The 19,130-nt window shown below is 37.3% G+C and overlaps 1 protein-coding gene across 7 annotated transcripts in view; it reads left to right on the top strand.

Moving 5' to 3' along the window:
• The window catches only part of sh3pxd2aa (SH3 and PX domains 2Aa), a 157,590-nt gene that overhangs the window by 10,022 nt on the left and 128,438 nt on the right, over positions 1-19,130 (top strand). For all 7 annotated transcript variants that reach the window (XM_067441011.1, XM_067441013.1, XM_067441014.1 and 4 more), the window contains exon 2: positions 14,083-14,163. In XM_067441011.1, the coding sequence (XP_067297112.1) occupies positions 14,083-14,163 (81 nt within the window). The remainder of the gene's footprint in view (positions 1-14,082; positions 14,164-19,130) is intronic.

Below are 19,130 nucleotides of genomic sequence, written 5' to 3'. Positions count from 1 at the left end.
TGTTTTGCCCTACAGGGCTCCGCGACAGTCACGTGACTAACTATGAATTGGGGCGGCAGTGGCTCAGTGGTTCATGTAGGTTGTCTACAAACCAGAAGGTTGGTGGTTCAATCCCTGGTTCCACCTGACCAAGTGTCGAAGTGTCCATGAGCAAGACACCTAACCCCAGCTGCTCCCGACGAGCTGGATGGCGCCTGGCTGACATCGCCGTCGGTGTGGTGAATGTGAGGCAAAAATGTAAAGCTATATAAATGCAGTCCATTTACCATTTACCATGAATTGCTTCAATGGAAACCAGCGAACAAACTGGGTCAGATATCGCAGATTCTAGCTAACCTAAAAAGCCTCGGCATTCCATCTAAAAAAGCACATTAAAACGCGGATAAAATCAACTCCTCAACTTCGAGTCTCCTCGCCTAACATTGTCAATTGCGCTCGTTCCTGCGTCTTCGAACTGGCAACCCGCATGCATTAAGGAGAAGGGGCGGGGCAAACTATATTTAGAATTTGGACTGCACTACCCATTTCAACCACTAGCTGTCATTCATACACACAGCACCTCATACAGCAAATTCGATTTTGCTTTCGAAAAGCGAAATTACTTGCCAATGGTGTAAGAAAAATAATCTTAATTCAAACAGAGACAAGATTTTTTTTCTTGCACCATTGGCAGATCATTTTGCTTGTTTTAAGCAAAACCTCTCTTCAACCAGCTGAACGAAATGCCATTTTGAGGCTATGAATGCACTATGGTTGGAAATATGGTAGATGGATAGTCTTTTATGTGTCTCTTGAAATAGTCTCTTTAGGCGGGGTTGACTTCAGTGGTGAGGCCTGTACTTTTAAGCCCCACCAAGACTTCAAGCTTAAACACTCCTCATCCTTTTCTTTACGACAAATCTGAAGGCAAGACGACAGTAAGTTCAGTAAGTTTCTCTGGCTTTACTTTTCACTGTCTATTTGAAAAGCTTTTGTTATTTAGAAAGATGTTCTTCGTTTGGATATGCTACGTTCTGTCAGTCTGCTGAAGTTCATTCAGTGCATGATTATAAGGCAAGCTTTGGTTTTTGATGAAATTCAGAGTTTTGTCTTCCAAGATACTTCCTGTTCCTGTGATCAGAGTGTTTGGGCTTTGCTTTTTTAAATTATTTTTGAGCAGTTTAAAATGTGTACGGCCAAGCCTTTGCTTTGTTTGCTGCTATACTTTGAAGATTATTGTTGATTCTGCAGGTATTGAGTTGCTTTTGTGTGGCATCTCTGTATCTCATTGGAAACAGAATGAGGGTTTTTATCTCTCAGATGATGAGATCTAGATGATGAGAATTTAGGCTAAATGGATGATCTTTTGTTCATATAGATAGATTCTTTGTGGCCTTCAGGAATCCAGCTGCTTTGTCTTAATCTTGTTCTCTTACTGTCGCCGGGTAATTATTTAGGAGAGGAAGGTCTCCATTGTGTTACGTTTGTTTCTTTCTGTCTAAGAGTTTTCAAGAACACTTGAAATCAGGACCCTTTGTTGCATTCTTTTCTACGACATCAATGGATATAATCAAATCCAATGCTTGAGAATAGATTTTATAGGCTAAAGGCTCTTTTTAGCACAGTTTTTAAAATTAGGCTTTTTCGAATATTACCTCTCATGCTGTGACAGCAGAACTTTTTCTTCATGTGGAAAAAAACGAACCTTTACTTTAAAAGAAATGTTACTTTAGCTTTCACTGTAATACTTATCTACTGCAATGTCATCATATCTGATTATGCTTTTGAATAATCAAAGCGAGAACAGTGCCTATATTAACACATTTACTGTCGCTATTACAGAATATTATGAACTTTTAGGCCTGTAAGTCCTGCATCAATTCAGTCTTCTATCAATTCAGTCTTCCTTATAGAAACAAACCATAAAAGCACTGCCAAAGTAAGGCAAACTGCACCATATTTTGACGTTGTACAGCGAATTTTGTGAATCAGAGGCTGTTCTTTGAGCAAACCTAATGTCCTCCATTACCTACACCGAGTTCGATGATCAGTAAGCCTAAAAGTCATTTTAACAGAAGGCTAAACATTTATATTTTGTAACATTTTAGATGGATTCCCCAAACCACCCGCACACAGACACACAAAATATATAGTTCTGCATGAATCGCCTAGGCTGTGTGACAGCTTCAAAAGTAAGAAATTCACCAAATGACAACAACTTTGGGGCACTATTAATTTTTTACCTTCAATATTCTAAGATTAGAGTAAACTTTAGAGTTACCTACTCAATGTGTAAAATATCGGATGTCAATAAAACACGTCATCAAATTATATTTGAAAGTATTATTGATGCTCCCATAGACATCAGTGTATATTTTACAAACTATAAATGTTTTTTTTTTTTTTTTGCTAGTACTTACCTGTATTTCAATTTCAGAAATATAAAATGAACATTATATAGTTGAAAACACAGGTACAGTTGTGATATATGGCGAGCACTGAGCGTGTCCGTCTCTGGCTCAGCGGCAGCGTGAATTTAGCAGTTGATCATGTAACACACTGACCATTTTAATCACACCGGTGTGATCGTATGCTTCAAAGGGTTAATTTAAATTGAATTTTTTGTCTTCTGGAAGGTACATTCAAATCAATTTGGCACAAAAAAATCGGTTTGAATGGGCATGATGCCTCTAGATACTGGGAAATCTTACTCTGGAGGGACTTTTGCTGAGTCCCAATTCGCCTACTTATATTAGGCCTATGCTCTAAAAGTACGTATTGTTTTTGTGAAAAAAAAGTACATACGTTTGAGTGTGTAGCAGAAGAGTAGGCCAGCTTTGGGGCATACTTCTTCATCTTTTTCCTGCTAAACAATAAAGAAGTTGAACATGTAAAAACATATAGGGTCCTCTTTAATGTTTTGAAGACTTTTTGATTTACGATAACAGTATAAAATAATTGTCAAATAATTATGAAGAGAGTATTGTTAATATCAGAGTATTTTATTATTGAACTTTTATTACTTATATATTTGTATTATTATTATTGTAGTACTTAATTATTAATTTAGTAGCCTGAATGTCAGAAAGTCCTTCATGTAACAGAAAAAGTTATTTTATTAGCGTTCTTTGGTCAAAGACCTTCAGACATTTTTCATTTTAGAAAATGCGAAGGTCAGAAAGATTCTGAACATACTTTTATATAGAAATGTTATTCGTAGTGGATGTCCTGTTGGCTTAGTCGGTTCTGTTGCTATTCTGGGATGCGAAGACAGTGAAGTTGCACTTGATATTTTGGGCGTGGGCTTTCAGAAGTCTTGTTTTCCTCTGTGGTTGCCATGAGGATGGTGCCATCAGCCAATCAAGACAGAGATTTGATGAGTTTGCATCTTACACATGCACACAGACATGATTGAGGCTGTTCTCTGCGGTGAAATTACAAATTACATTTGAGCAAGGAAGGGCAGAATCAGCCACCATACATGCCAGTCCGGTCAGAGGTCTTTAAATAACTCAAACACCCGGACACACACACACACACACACATGAAGTATCTTTTTAGCACATGCTTTCAAAGAAAATCTCTCATGGACTCTCTCTCGCACACATTCACACACTTTTCCAGGCACGCGGTGTGTGATAAGCATGTATCTGTTTGGATAGCTGCACACACACACTGTGGGAAACAGCGTGAGGCGGTTTAGTCAAGGCCATTTCCCAGCATTCAACTAACAGAGGAGGCACTTTAACCTGGCACAATGAAGATACTCATGAGCATGTAAGCCGTCTGCCTCACAGCCTCCTCTATCTGTCCTCCCCTCTCCGCCACAAACATCTGCATGTTTCATATGATAGCAGTCATATTTCATTACTCACAGAAAAGCTGATGTCGCTTCTCACTTTATGGCCCATGACGTAATCTTTAATACATGGCCTTCTATGTTTGCTTGTCTAATTGAGCCCAGACTCAATTGCACTAAACATACTGCGAAATACAAAATACATTTGCGGTGTACCATTTGAAAAAATGACTTTCTATCGCAACAGATATCAAAGTGCCTCGGTATCCATGTGCTCAGTCCTCTGGGTTTACTACTAGTTTGAGTGTTTCATAACATTTAGAACAATCTCTTCCTTTTTTACCACAGTCACCATAGTTACTGCAGCTTCTGTTTTCATTTTACAGCAATTATTTCCTTGCAAAACTTGACTAGGTCAAACGGTTCTTAGTGTGTTGATATGTCGCCGCTGGGATATTGCTCGATATCGGCCGATACATGCACATTTTTATTGGCCTGATATATTGATGAAAATGTGGTCGATATAATAAAGTCAATAAATAATGGACTTTTCCTTCAGTTGAGACACTATAGATGCATACTGTTCGCTATGATGGTTTTGAATGGCTTGAAATATGGTTGGGATCACTTCAAAAAGTGAATTATACAATATGTATGCCAAATGGCAGTAAAACAACTTTTAAATTGGCTATTCTGAATAATTGCTAGGTACATAACTTGGTGTAGTTGTGTTGTTAGAGTGTTGCTAAGGTGTTCTGGGTGGTTACTAAGTAGTTACTTACTGGCCCCTGTCAATGATTGGGTCACATGATTGGGATTTGTGCCTTTTTTATTGTCTGTCCAGTGGAAATCAGATTCTTTAGAAAAGAAAGTTTTTGAGCTTAAATAAGTAGTAGGGATGCTTGCCTGAGCAGAAATCACTAATAACTGTAGTATCTGGCACTTTGGTGGTAACCATGGTAAAAACATGCAATACTATGCAATGCTGAGCAAAAATGGGGCAATGCTTACTGATGTATTGTCTCTTCAACATCTAGGGTCAAAAAAGGCCATTTTATACACACATACACATATTACATTCAACAACACACATACCATGGGCCAGATTTACTAAGTAATATTTATTAGTGTGAAAATAGTGAGAGCAGTGCAAATTAGTTTAAAGGGATACTTCACCGCTTTTTCATATTAAACTGTTATTCCTTTAACTAAAACGAGTTGATACATACCTCTCTCGTCTCAGTGTGTGCATTTAATCTCTCTGACACGCGGTGACGATCTGATAACATTTAGCTTAGCCCACTAAGCCCAGTTCATTCACTATGGTACCAAACAGAGATCAAGTTAGAAGCGACCAAACACCTCCACGTTTTTCCTATTTAAGTACAGTTACACGAATAGCTGAATTATCATGTATGGTGACACAAAATAAAAGTCACGCCTGAAAAATCCTCCCTCACATCTCCCCCTCACTCTCTCATTTCTAATGTGAGAGAGGATTTTTCAGGCGTGACTTTTTACTGCGCCGAGTCGAAGTACTCTCAGAAGTGCTATTCCGCCATACATTATAGTTCTCCTTTTTAATCCGCTTAGAAAAGCGCCATGTTTTATTTTGTGTCACCATTCTTGATCGTTCAACTATTAGTGTAACTGTATTTAAATAGGAAAAACGTGGAGGTGTTTGGTTGCTTCTAACTTGATCTCTGTTTGGTACCATAGTGAATGAACTGGGCTTAGTGGGCTAAGCTAAATGCTATCAGATCGTCACAGCGCGTCAGAGAGATTAAGTGCACGCACTGAGATGAGAGGTATGTATCAACTCATCTTAGTTAAGGGTATAACATAATTTAATATGAAAAAGCGGTGTAGTATCCCTTTAAGACATGCTTTTTTTGGATGGTAAACAATGGTGCAAATACCTGTAAATTGATGAGCGCAAATCTTTGCAAATCACCTTGCGTGATTCATTTAAATACTCTTTTCCCATAAATTTTACGTTTGAAACGAAATATCCGACAAATGCATATGCAATAAGGTCAGCCGCAAAAATAACCCTGTCCATGCCTATTCAATGCTAATTATTTTACTGCGTATAAAGACAGTAGTTTTTTAATGTCAAAAGAGGATATGCATTGACGCAAGCTGCTAGTAAATATGACCCTATATGTCTACTTCATTCAGCATGATGGCCAGTTGACAGGGGGATCACAGCAAAATTACAAAGCTGTTAGATCCCAAGTGTCACAAATACAGCTTTCCAGATGCTCCCCCAGGATCAGCTAGACATCCTGCTCACAGCGGAGAAGACCTTGAATGGGCTTGACGTTACTGTGTTTAGACCCTGGAGAGAAGATGTCAACACACTCTCCTGCAGCCCACAATTGGTAGAACAATTTATTTGAAGAGAGCTGCGGTCGTAATATTTAGCTGAAATGAGCCTGTAATATTACACACTTACTAGATGTTCAGTGTGTTATGAAAGACGGATCTCATATGTCCCGTGTTTAAAGGACAGAGGAAGCTGAGTTGGGTGCAGGGCAGAGACACCCTGCAATGATCCCGTCGGTCCAGGGGGAAATTCCCGCGAACAGGAGTTCCCCGCATCCCCTCCGAGCTTCCTCCGAGTGCTCAGCTCTGCATGATGTCATTTTGTCTGTTGGTGGCCTTGTGAAGGAGGAACCACACTTCTGATCTTCACTTCTCTTGCAGGACAATAGAGCTGGATTTGTTAGGTATTGTAAACGTGCAGGAAATACTTTCACTATAGTGGCGCTTCCACTGAAAAGTCAGTGCTGGGATGCCATTATATACCTCACTCTTTACAAAACACTCATTAAAAAACACTAAATACTAAATAATGATAAGTAAATTAGGGTTTGCACTATGAATTGTTTTCTGAAGCATCCCAGAACAAAGCGTAATGATTTGCGTAGCTAAAAGCATTTGAGTGCACATACTCATTCATAAGATAGGTTCAGTCGTAAATAGAAGTTAGATAATATTTGCACTTCAGTATTTTAGTACATATTGAGTGTAAATGATTACATTTACTAAATAAATACTGCTTTATTGTGACAATAAAGCCCTCCCTCCCCTAACCCTACCCGATAAACTCTTTTTTAATAACCGTTAGGCACTTTAATTCCAAATTTTCTTCATATTTATTGAAAATAAATAGCCTGGATGCCAGCTGAACTTAGCCTCGCCCACAATTTTTTTAGGTCGGGCGGTTCGGTCTGGACTCGATCCATAGAGGAGTAATTATCCCCTAACAGAAACTGTTCGGATCAATGAAATCATCAGGGCGGGCTTTAGACGATAACGGACAGATGATAAACAGTAACGTAATCATGAACTTCATCAAAGGGGCTTGGATTATATTTTTTTGAATCCTAAATGGAGAGCTTGTTTGTATATGCATTCACCTTCACAATTTCTCTCAGAAATAATGATCATGTTGGGTAACTACTCTATGTATCATTAAATTATTTAATTTTTTTACAACACCGGCAAAGATCGTGCCTGATACCAGCTCGCGTGCAGACAGGATTGCCAAGTTTTTACAAATAAAACCTGCCAACTACTAGCCCTAAACAATAGCTTCTCGGGGGGGTTCTCCGGGGGAAAAATAGGCCTTTTTGGGGGTAAAATGTGTGTTAATTTGGTAAGGTTGTCTGCTAAAATTCGCAACCATGGGTCTATACATCATATAATAGTCGCTTCAACCCGCGGACACAGAAAACAACCCGCGGGGGAAAAAACGCGGACTTGGCAACACAGTGCAGTTGAGCTCTGTTGACATTTGACAATGCGTCGCTACGTTGCTCTGATTGGTTGTAGGTCTATCCAATTGAGGTCTTTCCTGGTTCGGTTGAAACACGCCTCATAATCACAGCCCAATGGAGCAGATCAGACTCATTCTGACTAGCTATTGAGAATGACCACGTCAGGCTAGAAAATAAATGGCTTTCAAATCTGATATGCAATGGGGAAAAGGGAGATGGAGGAGTTTGGCAAAAACTGGATTCAAACTGTTGATAGTGTCAACTCGCTACTGCTGCTTTTTTAACCAGATGTTGATGGCTGGAGTTAGTGTAAATAGCATCTGCCAAGGTGTGCTATTTGCATGCATTTGCACTTAGCACGTTTTTATGGATATCAATGAAGAAGAGGCTTCACTATGCTAAATAAACTGCTTTTGTGGGAAAACGGTAGCCTAGAAATCTAGACGCACCCTAGCGGCAGCAAATTTAATCTGCCCGAGAGTGTCGTCTAGCAACTCTCAATACCCTTCTGAGCTGTAATCCCCTAACTCTTGCGGGGCCAATCACATCGTGTATAGAGTCGGTGGGCGGGGCCAAAATGACGACGACCGAGTTGCGTTTGCGTGCTTCTAGTAAACACAGAAACTGGCGAACGGCGGTCTTTCGAAATAGCTTTGACCGCGACTCTGGAAGACTTGGAGTTAAGCTTTTCTCTGAGAAAAGTACAAAGAACGGCACTGAAGTCATTCTTAAAAAGGGAAGATGTGTTCGGAGTTTTGCCGACCGGATACGGCGAATGTTTAATCTGTCAACAAGCTCTGTTTCACCTTCGTTGCTCTGGTTGGTTGTAGCGCTATCCTATCGCGTGCAGAGGGAGTTTGAAAGACAACCGTTTATCCCGCCCCTCGGATTGAGCCCTGTCAATGGTGAGTTTCCAGACCAAACATCTTGATGTGGGTCTGGCTTGTCAGGCTAGGAAAACGGCTTATCATTTATTGAATCGACTGCCTATCGGCTAATCTTTAGCACGTTTGCGCTTAAATATTAGTTTTGGATTGATATAGATTGCACCAAAAAAACTGTGCCATTATCGTTATTGTTGTTGTGTGGACTTCCCAATTCGCATATAAATAAACAACCCGATCACATGTAAATACGTATAAATAGTACAAGTGTGCAATGTCGTATACGGCAAAACTCATTTTGGCGTGCATATGATACGCTGTGTTTCGTATGAGGCGCCACGTAGGATTTAAATCAAACTTCGCTTATCAATACATACATAACACACGTGCATATACACCTATACATTACTCGCATATACATGTATACTACTGGATGTTCAAAATACATATATGAAATACACGTGCACACTAATATGAAATCCATACCAATACATATAATGTTAATAATGAATGCATACACACTTGTGAATAACTCGCATATACATATAAACTTCCATGCATATACACCTATAAATACTCGCATATACATATAAACTTTCATGCATATACACCTATAAACACTCGCATATACATATAAACTTTCATGCATATACACCTATAAATACTCGCATATACATATAAACTTCCATGCATATACACCTATAAATACTCGCATATACATATAAACTTCCATGCATATACACCTATAAATACTCGCATATACATATAAACTTCCATACATATACACCTATAAACACTCGCATATACATATAAACTTTCATGCATATACACCTATAAACACTCGCATATACATATAAACTCACTGCACGCAGACACACCTATACTCACTCGCACATACATATAAACTCGATGCGCGCGTACACATCCATAAAACACTCGCGCATACATACAAAATAAAACGTGGATGCATGCTTTAGTTCGATCTCAAAATGGGCGGGCACAAAACGCCCTTTTCCTCTGATTGGTCAGCCAAAGATCAAGCCGTGCCATTCTTATCTCCAGAACTCCGCTCCGCGCAATCTTCATTTATAGGCCTAGCGCTTCTTACAATACAGATTATTTCAAAGCAGCTTTACAGATAATATAAAAATTAATAGACATAGTTTTTTTGGCTTTACCAACAGCTCTAAGATAAAGTTTATCGAGCTATTAAAGTTCTTGATTGAATCACTTTCGTTGTAAAAATCATTAACTCAAGACACTTAAATTACATCTTTTTAACTGAAAACAGAACAGAAACAGAAATGTTTAATCCGCTCTTGCTGTTCATTTACATGTTTTAGAAACTATGAATTAACACATTGAAAAAAAAAGCCAGAGATGAATATATATTTCGATATTTATTGCCACCAATTAGCATCATATATAATTAGTCAAACAAGGCTACCTTTTTAAAATAGCTATATCTTATTAAATATAGGCATGCCATCTTTTAATTTAAAATCTCAAATTTATTCAATACAGTTAGAGTTTGAAACTATATTGTTTCAGCCCAATATCCTGCGCTGCAAAGGTGGCAATGCAGCATCTGAAGTTGCTTATAGATGTATTTACACAATTTAATGCTGAGAGAGTTCTGTACATTCACACAGCAGAGCAAATATATAACCTAATGCAATGACATTAGTTTTATGTTTTATACAAAATGCTTTGAATACAGAAATATGAAATAGAATTACAAGATGAAACGAATATTAAATATTGCCAGTAGGTGGCAGCAAGTCACTGTGTTAATGAATGAGTCATTTTGTTCAGTTGATTCGCTCGAACCGCTGATTCATTCAATAATACAAAGGCTGTATGGCTGGTGAGTCACTCAACCGATTTGTTCAAAGACTCGGATTCATTCACGAATTAACTAGCTTACTCTGTGCGCCTTATGTTGCGAGTCGCACAATGATCTGGTTTGCTTTAGAAATTAAACTGGCAGAAAAAATAAAGCATTGTTTTTATTGGACTGCTGATCACTTCACTGCAACATTCTCTCTTTTATTAGTCTGGCTGTTTGATGAGAACAAGATTAAATGTAGTTGCACTAAACTCTGTTAATAATCTGTACAAGGATATATATATATATATATATATATATATATATATATATATATATATATATATATATATATATCTATATCTATATATATATATATATATATATATATATATATATATATATATATATATATATATATATATATATATATATATTCTGTTGCGCAATGCGCGGAGAACTGAAGGCGCGGCTTGATCTTTGGTTGACCAATCAGCGGAAAGGGGCGTTTTGTTCCCGCCCATGTTGAGATCGAATATTCAAGCTGTTTATCCATTTTTTTAATTTTTTTTTCATTTGGCGGATTAGAACAGAGTGTGATTAAAACAAAAATAAAAATATGAGGGGGAAAAACGACTCAAGGTTTGTTTATTTATTCTCATAGGGAGGGTCGAATATATGATAAAGGAATGCTTTCTTAGTTTTTCCGTTTGGAAGACAAAAAGGAAAAAACAAATTATCCGAAGGTACACGGACCGCCAAGTAAGCACGTTTCGCAAAATTCTATTGCTTCAGTTGTAGCACGATCCCTCTCCATGATTGCAAAGTTGTAAATGCGGTTAATATAGGCAGGTTACTTCCGTGTACACACAAATGACTTCCTTTTACACTGAAATGTACGGAAGCCCTGAACGCCCATGGATAATATTTTTTTCTGTGTTGTTATGTCGTGATCACGAGTTAATTTTCTCGTGATCTCAAGATAACGAAAGTTGTTTTCTCGTGATCACGAGAAAATAACTCGTGATCTCGAGATAACAAAAGTTGTTTTCTCGTGATCACGAGTTAATTTTCTCGTGATCTCGAGAAAACAAAAGTTGTTTTGTCGTGATCACGAGTTCATATTTTCTAAGTTACACAACTGCGCCACGAGGTGGCAGTATAGAACCAATTAACTGATGGGGTGAGGTATAGCCTATCCATCATGTGTTGTACTGGTCCAGATTGAATGCGTTGAAGACCTTTCGTGATCACTATAATTTGTGCAGTACAGTGTGCATTAGGCAATTAATATAACTGAATGGTCTAATGTGATTAGTTTGCTATAATAGCGTTTGGTGCGTTACTAAACGTACTGTTAAACTCATTTTGATTTCACTATTCTATTTGCACCTTTTTGTGCATTAAAATGCCATTTTAATCAGCAGCCTAAATAACCGTTAGTTTGCCAGATTGTGTCACTCAATGTATCGCCTAGATGTGATGTATAGCCCATGTAAAGATGCATATACGTTTGCAGCCTAATTTAAATCAGTGATAATGTGCAATTAAAACGATTGTATTTTGTACGAGACTGTATTAACTGGATTAAACGTTTGTTTGTTTTTAGAAATATGGAGTAGGCTACTGCACCGCTTTTTAATGGAATAAAGGCTAGAAGGAAGGATACTAATAACAAACAAATTATGAAATGTTATTTCAAACGAATGAGGAAAATAAAATGGGCTGAATCGAAACTAAACGATTTTTAGAATAGAACAGAATAATCTGCCATCCTTCTGAAGGATCCTTCTCTTTTGATCATTTAAACATGTTAATTACACAAATAAAATGTGTATTAAGTGAAGCAAAGATTTTGCTGAAAGATCCAGCGCACGGTTTATTATCCATTGATCAGATGCCCGTGAAAGTTGTGTTCGTTGCTACAGCAACCGTAGACTCTGGGTGCTGTGCAGTATTTCAGAATGAAACTCGTGATCACGAGAAAACAACTTTTGTTATCTCGAGATCACGAGAAAATTATGTCGTTATCACGAGAAAACAACTTTTGTTATCTTGAGATCACAAGATAATTAACTCGTGATCACGACATAACAAGACAGAAAAAAAAATAATTATCCATGGCCGTTCAGGGCTTCCGTAGAAATGCCTTCCGTTTGCACTGAAAAGTTCACGCACAACCACATATGAAACACTCGCACATCCACATATGAAATCACTCACACATCCACATATGAAATCACTCGCATATATATATACACAACTAAAGCATGCATCCACGTTTTATTTTGTATGTATGCGCGTTTTATGGATGTGTATGTGTGCATCGAGTTTATATGTATATGCGAGTGTTTATAGGTGTATATGCATGAAAGTTTATATGTATATGCGAGTATTTATAGGTGTATATGCATGAAAGTTTATATGTATATGCGAGTGTTTATAGGTGTATATGCATGAAAGTTTATATGTATATGCGAGTATTTATAGGTGTATATGCATGGAAGTTTATATGTATATGCGAGTATTGATAGGTGTATATGCATGGAAGTTTATATGTATATGCGAGTATTGATAGGTGTATATGCATGGAAGTTTATATGTATATGCGAGTATTTATAGGTCTATGCGTGCATGAAAGTGTATATGTATATGCGAGTTATTCACAAGTGTGTATGCATTCATTATTAACATTATATGTATTGGTATGGATTTCATATTAGTGTGCACGTGTATTTCATATATGTATTTTGAACATCCAGTAGTATACATGTATATGCGAGTAATGTATAGGTGTATATGCACGTGTGTTATGTATGTATTGATAAGCGAAGTTTGATTTAAATCCTACGTGGCGCCTCATAGTTTCGGGTGCATATGATACGCACTTCATGGTGTGTATATGACACGCTCTTGGGTAGGATTAGGGTGGTGGGGTGGGGGGTTCGTAAATATAATACGCCATAATGTGCGTATCATATGCACTCGAAAAGCAGCGTAGCATATGCATGCCAAAATGAGTTTTGACTAATTTCTCGTATCATTGTATCAGTCTCGTATTATATAACTTATTATATCATTTTTCATATCATCGTATCAATCTCGTGTTATTTATACAATTTTTTTGTGAAATCCGCCTGAAATAAATCAGTTATTAGAGTTTTAGGATGTGTTCAGTGCTTTTATGACTATATTTAGCAACATAAATCCAAAACTATGCTGTGTGCTGGGATAAATGCGCTCGTTGAATGTGCGTAGACTACATATGATGGTATTTAGACCAGCTGAGAACTTATAGAGATTATAAAAGGTATGAAATAGTCAAAACAGTGGTAGAAATTCCTCTTTCACACACACACAAACGAAGATCTGCGAGGAGATGCGGTTCTGATGCCTGTACTGAACTGTGATGGGCAAAATCACAACCATTTTTGGGTTTGCATCTTGTGATATCATGTCCTGTTTTTAGTTCGTTTACATGTCTTTGGTCCATGTTGTGTTCATATTTCATTCGATCAACAGCAGAGTTTGTTTGGAAGCGGGCCGAGACCCATCTTTTCAGCGGTCTTGGTCCGCTTGTTTGGTGTGCACCAGAGTTCAGATGGCAGCGTTCACACTTATTCAAATGAACCGCACTAACAGAGCAATCTCACCAGAGTTTGTTTTAATCCAACCAAACATGCCTACTGTAAACACTAAGAGTTATCAATATAGTTTGGCGTAAACTTGCTTTTATATTGAAATGGATAACTGAACTGTAGATTACATTGTAGGGAATCTAATCGTGTTGTCTTTTTCTCTTTTCAGGTGTATCTCATCAATGTCACATACTCTGACTCCACATCCCACATCATCTACAGAAGATACAGTAAATTCTTTGACCTTCAGGTAGGGTTATTTAAGTTTAACAGTTGCGAAATTCTTTTACTTGAATATTATTTTTTCAGGTTTCACCTCAGCACTGAGTTTAATGTCTTGTTTTAGGTTGGTCTTATGCAAGCCAGGGCTATACGTTTGCACATATTTTTTGCCCTCTTTCTTACATGTAAATGTGCTTTATTAGCATAACACATTAATAACAGTGTATTTGTATTCCCACAGCAGTGGCAAGTTAGAGGAAAATTAATAATGAGGAGAAGAAAGAATGTGATATAAGTCTAATGCTGTTTAATGTAGCCTGCATTATAGGCCGCAGCCGAGGGGTTACTCTGAGTGACATTTATGGGTCTTTTTTACAAATTAAAGTCGAACTCCGCAACAGAGCTCTCAGGACACCTGCGCCAATAACAGTATTTGCTTTGGAAGCAGAATGGAGGGAAGGCAGCGTTCACATCAAACCCTTCAGGTGCAGCAGGCCCCTCTGTAAAGTCTGGGAAGAAAGATCATGTGTGTGAGGATGTGTATAGGGTTAGGGTGACTGTGCACATTTATTTGCAGTGTAAGCATTTTCTGTGAACATGTCTGTACAATTGGTGCAGTAGTGGATGTATGTATTATTATTTTTTGTCTAGCACATAACAAAAAGTGCTAAAAACGTATATTATCGGCATGTTTTTGGAGATGTATAATAGGTACAATTGTTTTTAAACGTTTAGAAAGAATAAAAAGTCCCCAAAAAAATAGCATTTATTAGAAATATAAAGTTTTTAAACTATCTTTAATGTAATTTTTAATCAATTTAATGTCCTTTGCTGAATACAAGTATTAAACTGAACTCAGTAATACTTGTATTCAGCAGTAATGTACATCATGGCAATATCATTTTTTATGTAAAAAAAACAAAAAAAACTTAAACCATCGGTTTTGATGGCACTTTATTTTGCAGGATTCCATGAAAAAAAACCCTGAAATTATAAAAAATTATTTCTCCCTGATATTTATTTGAGCTTCAAATTCCGTTTTGGGGTTATAATCCCTGCAAAAATGCATAAATAATAAAAAAAGAAAAAAACGATATTGATCAGCTATAACAACATTGTAATACTGTGATATACATCAACATCTGATACCATTACTGTACCATGGCTTTTCCTTAGTACATTGAATTTTTTTGTTAGGGACGGATGCAATTTTTTTGTGTGTAATGTTTTTTTGTAGTTGTGTGTGTAGGGACTAGGCCTAGGAAGTTCTGGGATACCCCTGGGCTCTTCTACATATCTACAGTCTGTTGAGGTTATTAGTGGTTAGTGTTATGTCTCAAAGACTCCACTGTTTAACACAGGAGCTAATGGCGGCCATGTTGTGTACAGGGCAGAGGGATGAAGTCAAAGCCTCCATTGATAAGCTGAGAGGGAGACTAACTCAGTCAATCACTTCCCTCCTCTTGAGTTCCTGCCTCTCCATATGGGATAGATGACAGGAACAATAACAAACATTAGGAAGAGGGATGTGCCTTTTACGAGGTGTCAGCAGATGTTTCAGATCATTCTAAGAATGTATAAATAATGCACCCGGCTGTGCTTCATGGCTTTAGTAGTTTTGTAGTTTAAGAGCTTAGTGAGGTTTTGGAAAGTACACTACTGTTCAAAAGTAAGGGGTCAGTAAGATTTTTAACAAAATGCAGTACCGACATTTATAAAGGTACAAAAGATTTATATTATTAAAAAAATGCTGTTCGTTTGACCTTTTTATTCTTCAAAGAATGCTACAAATGTATCACATAACAGTTTTAAACATTTAAAATAATAAGCAATGTTTCTTGAGCAGTAAATCAGCACAGAATGATTTCTGAAGGATCATGTGACACTGAAAACTGGATTAATGATGCTAAAAATTCAGCTTTGCCATTACAGAAATAATTTTCTAAGAATAAGAAATAAGAATTTTAAAATATATTCAAAGAAGACATGTATTTTAAATTGTAATAATATTTTACAATATTACTTTTTATGATCAGCCTCTGTGAGCATAAGAGACTCTTAAACAACAGTGTTTATTAAAAAAAGAGTGTGAAAAAAATCTTTACAAAGGCTTATTTTCCCAATATACATGTGGGATATTAGAAGTTCACGTATTAATGTAACATTGTGAACACTATTTAACACATCCAGCACTTTTCTGTGTTTATCTGAACCATGACTGACTGGCATGCTCTCGTTTATTCAATTCCCAAAGTTGCTCTGGTAATGCTATCGTTACCTAGTTGCATCATATACTGTAGGGTGCCATGAGAATAAAGCCAGCAAACGCTGTTAAGAGAATCAGGGAGAAACAAACCATTTCATAAATGTGCCTATAGATGTTTTGTTGTGTATTAGTGCAGCCCTCAATTTAAAAGCCCATTATCTTTCAGCGTTACCGCCTGTGCGCTGATGGTTAGCATAGGCTAAGCATTGCATGTATAGTTGAACTCTAAGCTAAACAAGTGAACTCTGCTTAAAAGTTTCCCATACACACTGACCGCTGGTTAAACACTATTTAACCGTTCTCTAATGCTCCACAGTTCATTTAAAATAAAATCATTCACGCTGGCCAAGAATAAGGCCCTGCTCTTTCATTCCGCTAATTTTCTGTTAGCTGAGCTGAGGTCTTTAGTTATCCAAACACATGTGCAGACCCAAATGCGAGACGTCTGCAAGTTTGGCCTTAATTGTACAGACAAAGGCCATCATATTCTGGAACATCCTTTCATTATCCCTTACAAACATTTACCATGGTAACTATAGTTTACAATGTAATAGCCTACCATGCGACTGCAGTTGTTAGAAAACTGTGGTTAGACTTGGTATTTGCTACCACTGTCTTCAAAGAATTAAAAAGAAAAAGAAAGCACAGGAAGATTATAATGCTTCCTACTGTTTTAAAGAGAGGCCCTAATAATAATGCTTTTGCAGTAGTAATATAACCGCAGGAACTGTGGTAAATGTTTGGAAAGAATGATTCTTTGTGGTTTTACTACATTAGAAGCATTATTTTTTTATAGCACAATGGAAAATAAGAGCCTGATCTCATGAAAATACATATAATAATATGTCTGTGCAATGTTGTGGAATGGTGCAAATGGTAAGCAGTTTTTCGCGTGCCTATGATACACAAATTATGGCGTATTTTACGCCCCCCCCCCAACCTCAACCTACCCAAAAGCGTGCCATAAAGTGCATATCATAAGCCATGTAAAAAAATGCGTACCAATTGCACCCAGAAACTCATTTTGCCGTATACATTCCATGACATTGCACACTCTCATGTGATCGTGTTGAGAATAATGAGCCTGTATTAACAGTGCTGTGAAATGATGAAACGGGTGAATGTGAATGGCAACTTTTTATTAAGCTGATTGTTGTACATTTTGTGGCATTTCAGAAATGTAGATGTCCGGTCGATGTTCCACCTACACTAAACGCAAAAAACAAACAAACATAAGATTAAAAAACTTTGCTGAAGAAACCGTACCATTTTAGCTGCATCTACAAATCTTTGAACGCTTTGCTTAGGCACTTCAGGTCATCATGGAGGACATCAGGTTTATTCTTGCCTGTTTATTAAGAAAATCATATTAAAACCAAAATGATATGGAGTGTCACATGCACTGACAACCACATAAACATTTATAATGCTATGCAGATATAATTTTAGTCAAACAAAGGCAATTTTCGATGTGTATTAAACATACAATATGCTTCAAATTATTACTCGTATATGTAAATATGCCCTACATTAATGTAGACAATATGATCTAGCTGCTTCAGGAGGAAAACGAATAAATCTGTCCCCCGTCGCAGCAGTGGTTCTCCACGACACCATGCTTAATGTTTATGGAACGCCCATCTCAGGAATTTGGGGATCAAAATTATTTCCGAACATATTCATGTGCAATTAACGATAATTCTGGATAATTTCGATAGCATGTGAAGTCAGCATGAAAATGTTGTTAGTGTTTTAATGCTAATAGTGCTTATTTGAGCTGAAAAAAGGAAGTGACTGGTATGTACAGGTACATTTTTGGAGATTTGATAGGTATAAGCATGCTTTTTCCACTGCACATATAGTACGTGGAACAAAAACGGTTTTTCTTGTACAGTGATCTAAAAATGATGATGATAGTTTTGCCAATGGTTAAACTATGCTTATTATGCAAGCGCTATTGTCACTTTTTCATAAGGGGTGGGTGTATATTCTTGGATATATATCAGGAAGCCGGTATTGTTTGTACTTCTAGGCTCTTGTTTGAAGTTTCAGGTCTATTTTGTCCTTTTTGGTCTCTGCGGAACAGCCACCCACAGAGCTTATGTAGAGCTAGCTCAGACTTTAACTGTGGACTAGCAGCAATTTTGTGATGTTAGGTAAATGGAAGCTTGCATCCATCTCAAAGCTTGGAGACTTATTTAGCTTGGTTATAGTCCATCCCATAAGGATGTGCAAGTGCAGAATGAAGTATTGCGAGCAGAATGTTAAGAGGAGACCTCTGCCGTGTAGGTTACTCCTCTCATACTCCTTAGAGGAGGTTGGAGGAGCTTGTCTCATTGTGAAGTGTACTCTGGCAGGGCTCCCGTACTGTACTGTGCTCAGGTCTTCATCTTATCGTACAGCACTGCAGAGTCCTGACATCTGCATAATGCACCAGGTGATTCATCCGGAATCTTTTTTACCCTCACTCTAAAGTTGTGTTCTTTTCTTAACCTATTTTTGTTTTAGGAAGAAGGTGAGAGAAATTGAATATAATGAATGGTAAAAAAAATGTCAAGAAACTAGAAAAAAGGTAATAAACAGCTAGTCTGATTAGATTAGTCATCCAGCAACTGGCTAGTCAATTGTGAGGTCATCTGGATTTTTTCCATTATTATCTTTTAACATTTTTATATTTTATGAAATACTTTAAATGGCATGAGTCTGTATAAAAAAAAAAAAATAATAAT

The sequence above is a fragment of the Pseudorasbora parva genome, chromosome 4 (assembly GCF_024679245.1).
Source record: "Pseudorasbora parva isolate DD20220531a chromosome 4, ASM2467924v1, whole genome shotgun sequence".
In the NCBI taxonomy this organism is placed as follows: Eukaryota; Metazoa; Chordata; class Actinopteri; order Cypriniformes; family Gobionidae; genus Pseudorasbora; species Pseudorasbora parva.
This window is presented reverse-complemented; position numbering and strand designations above follow the sequence as displayed.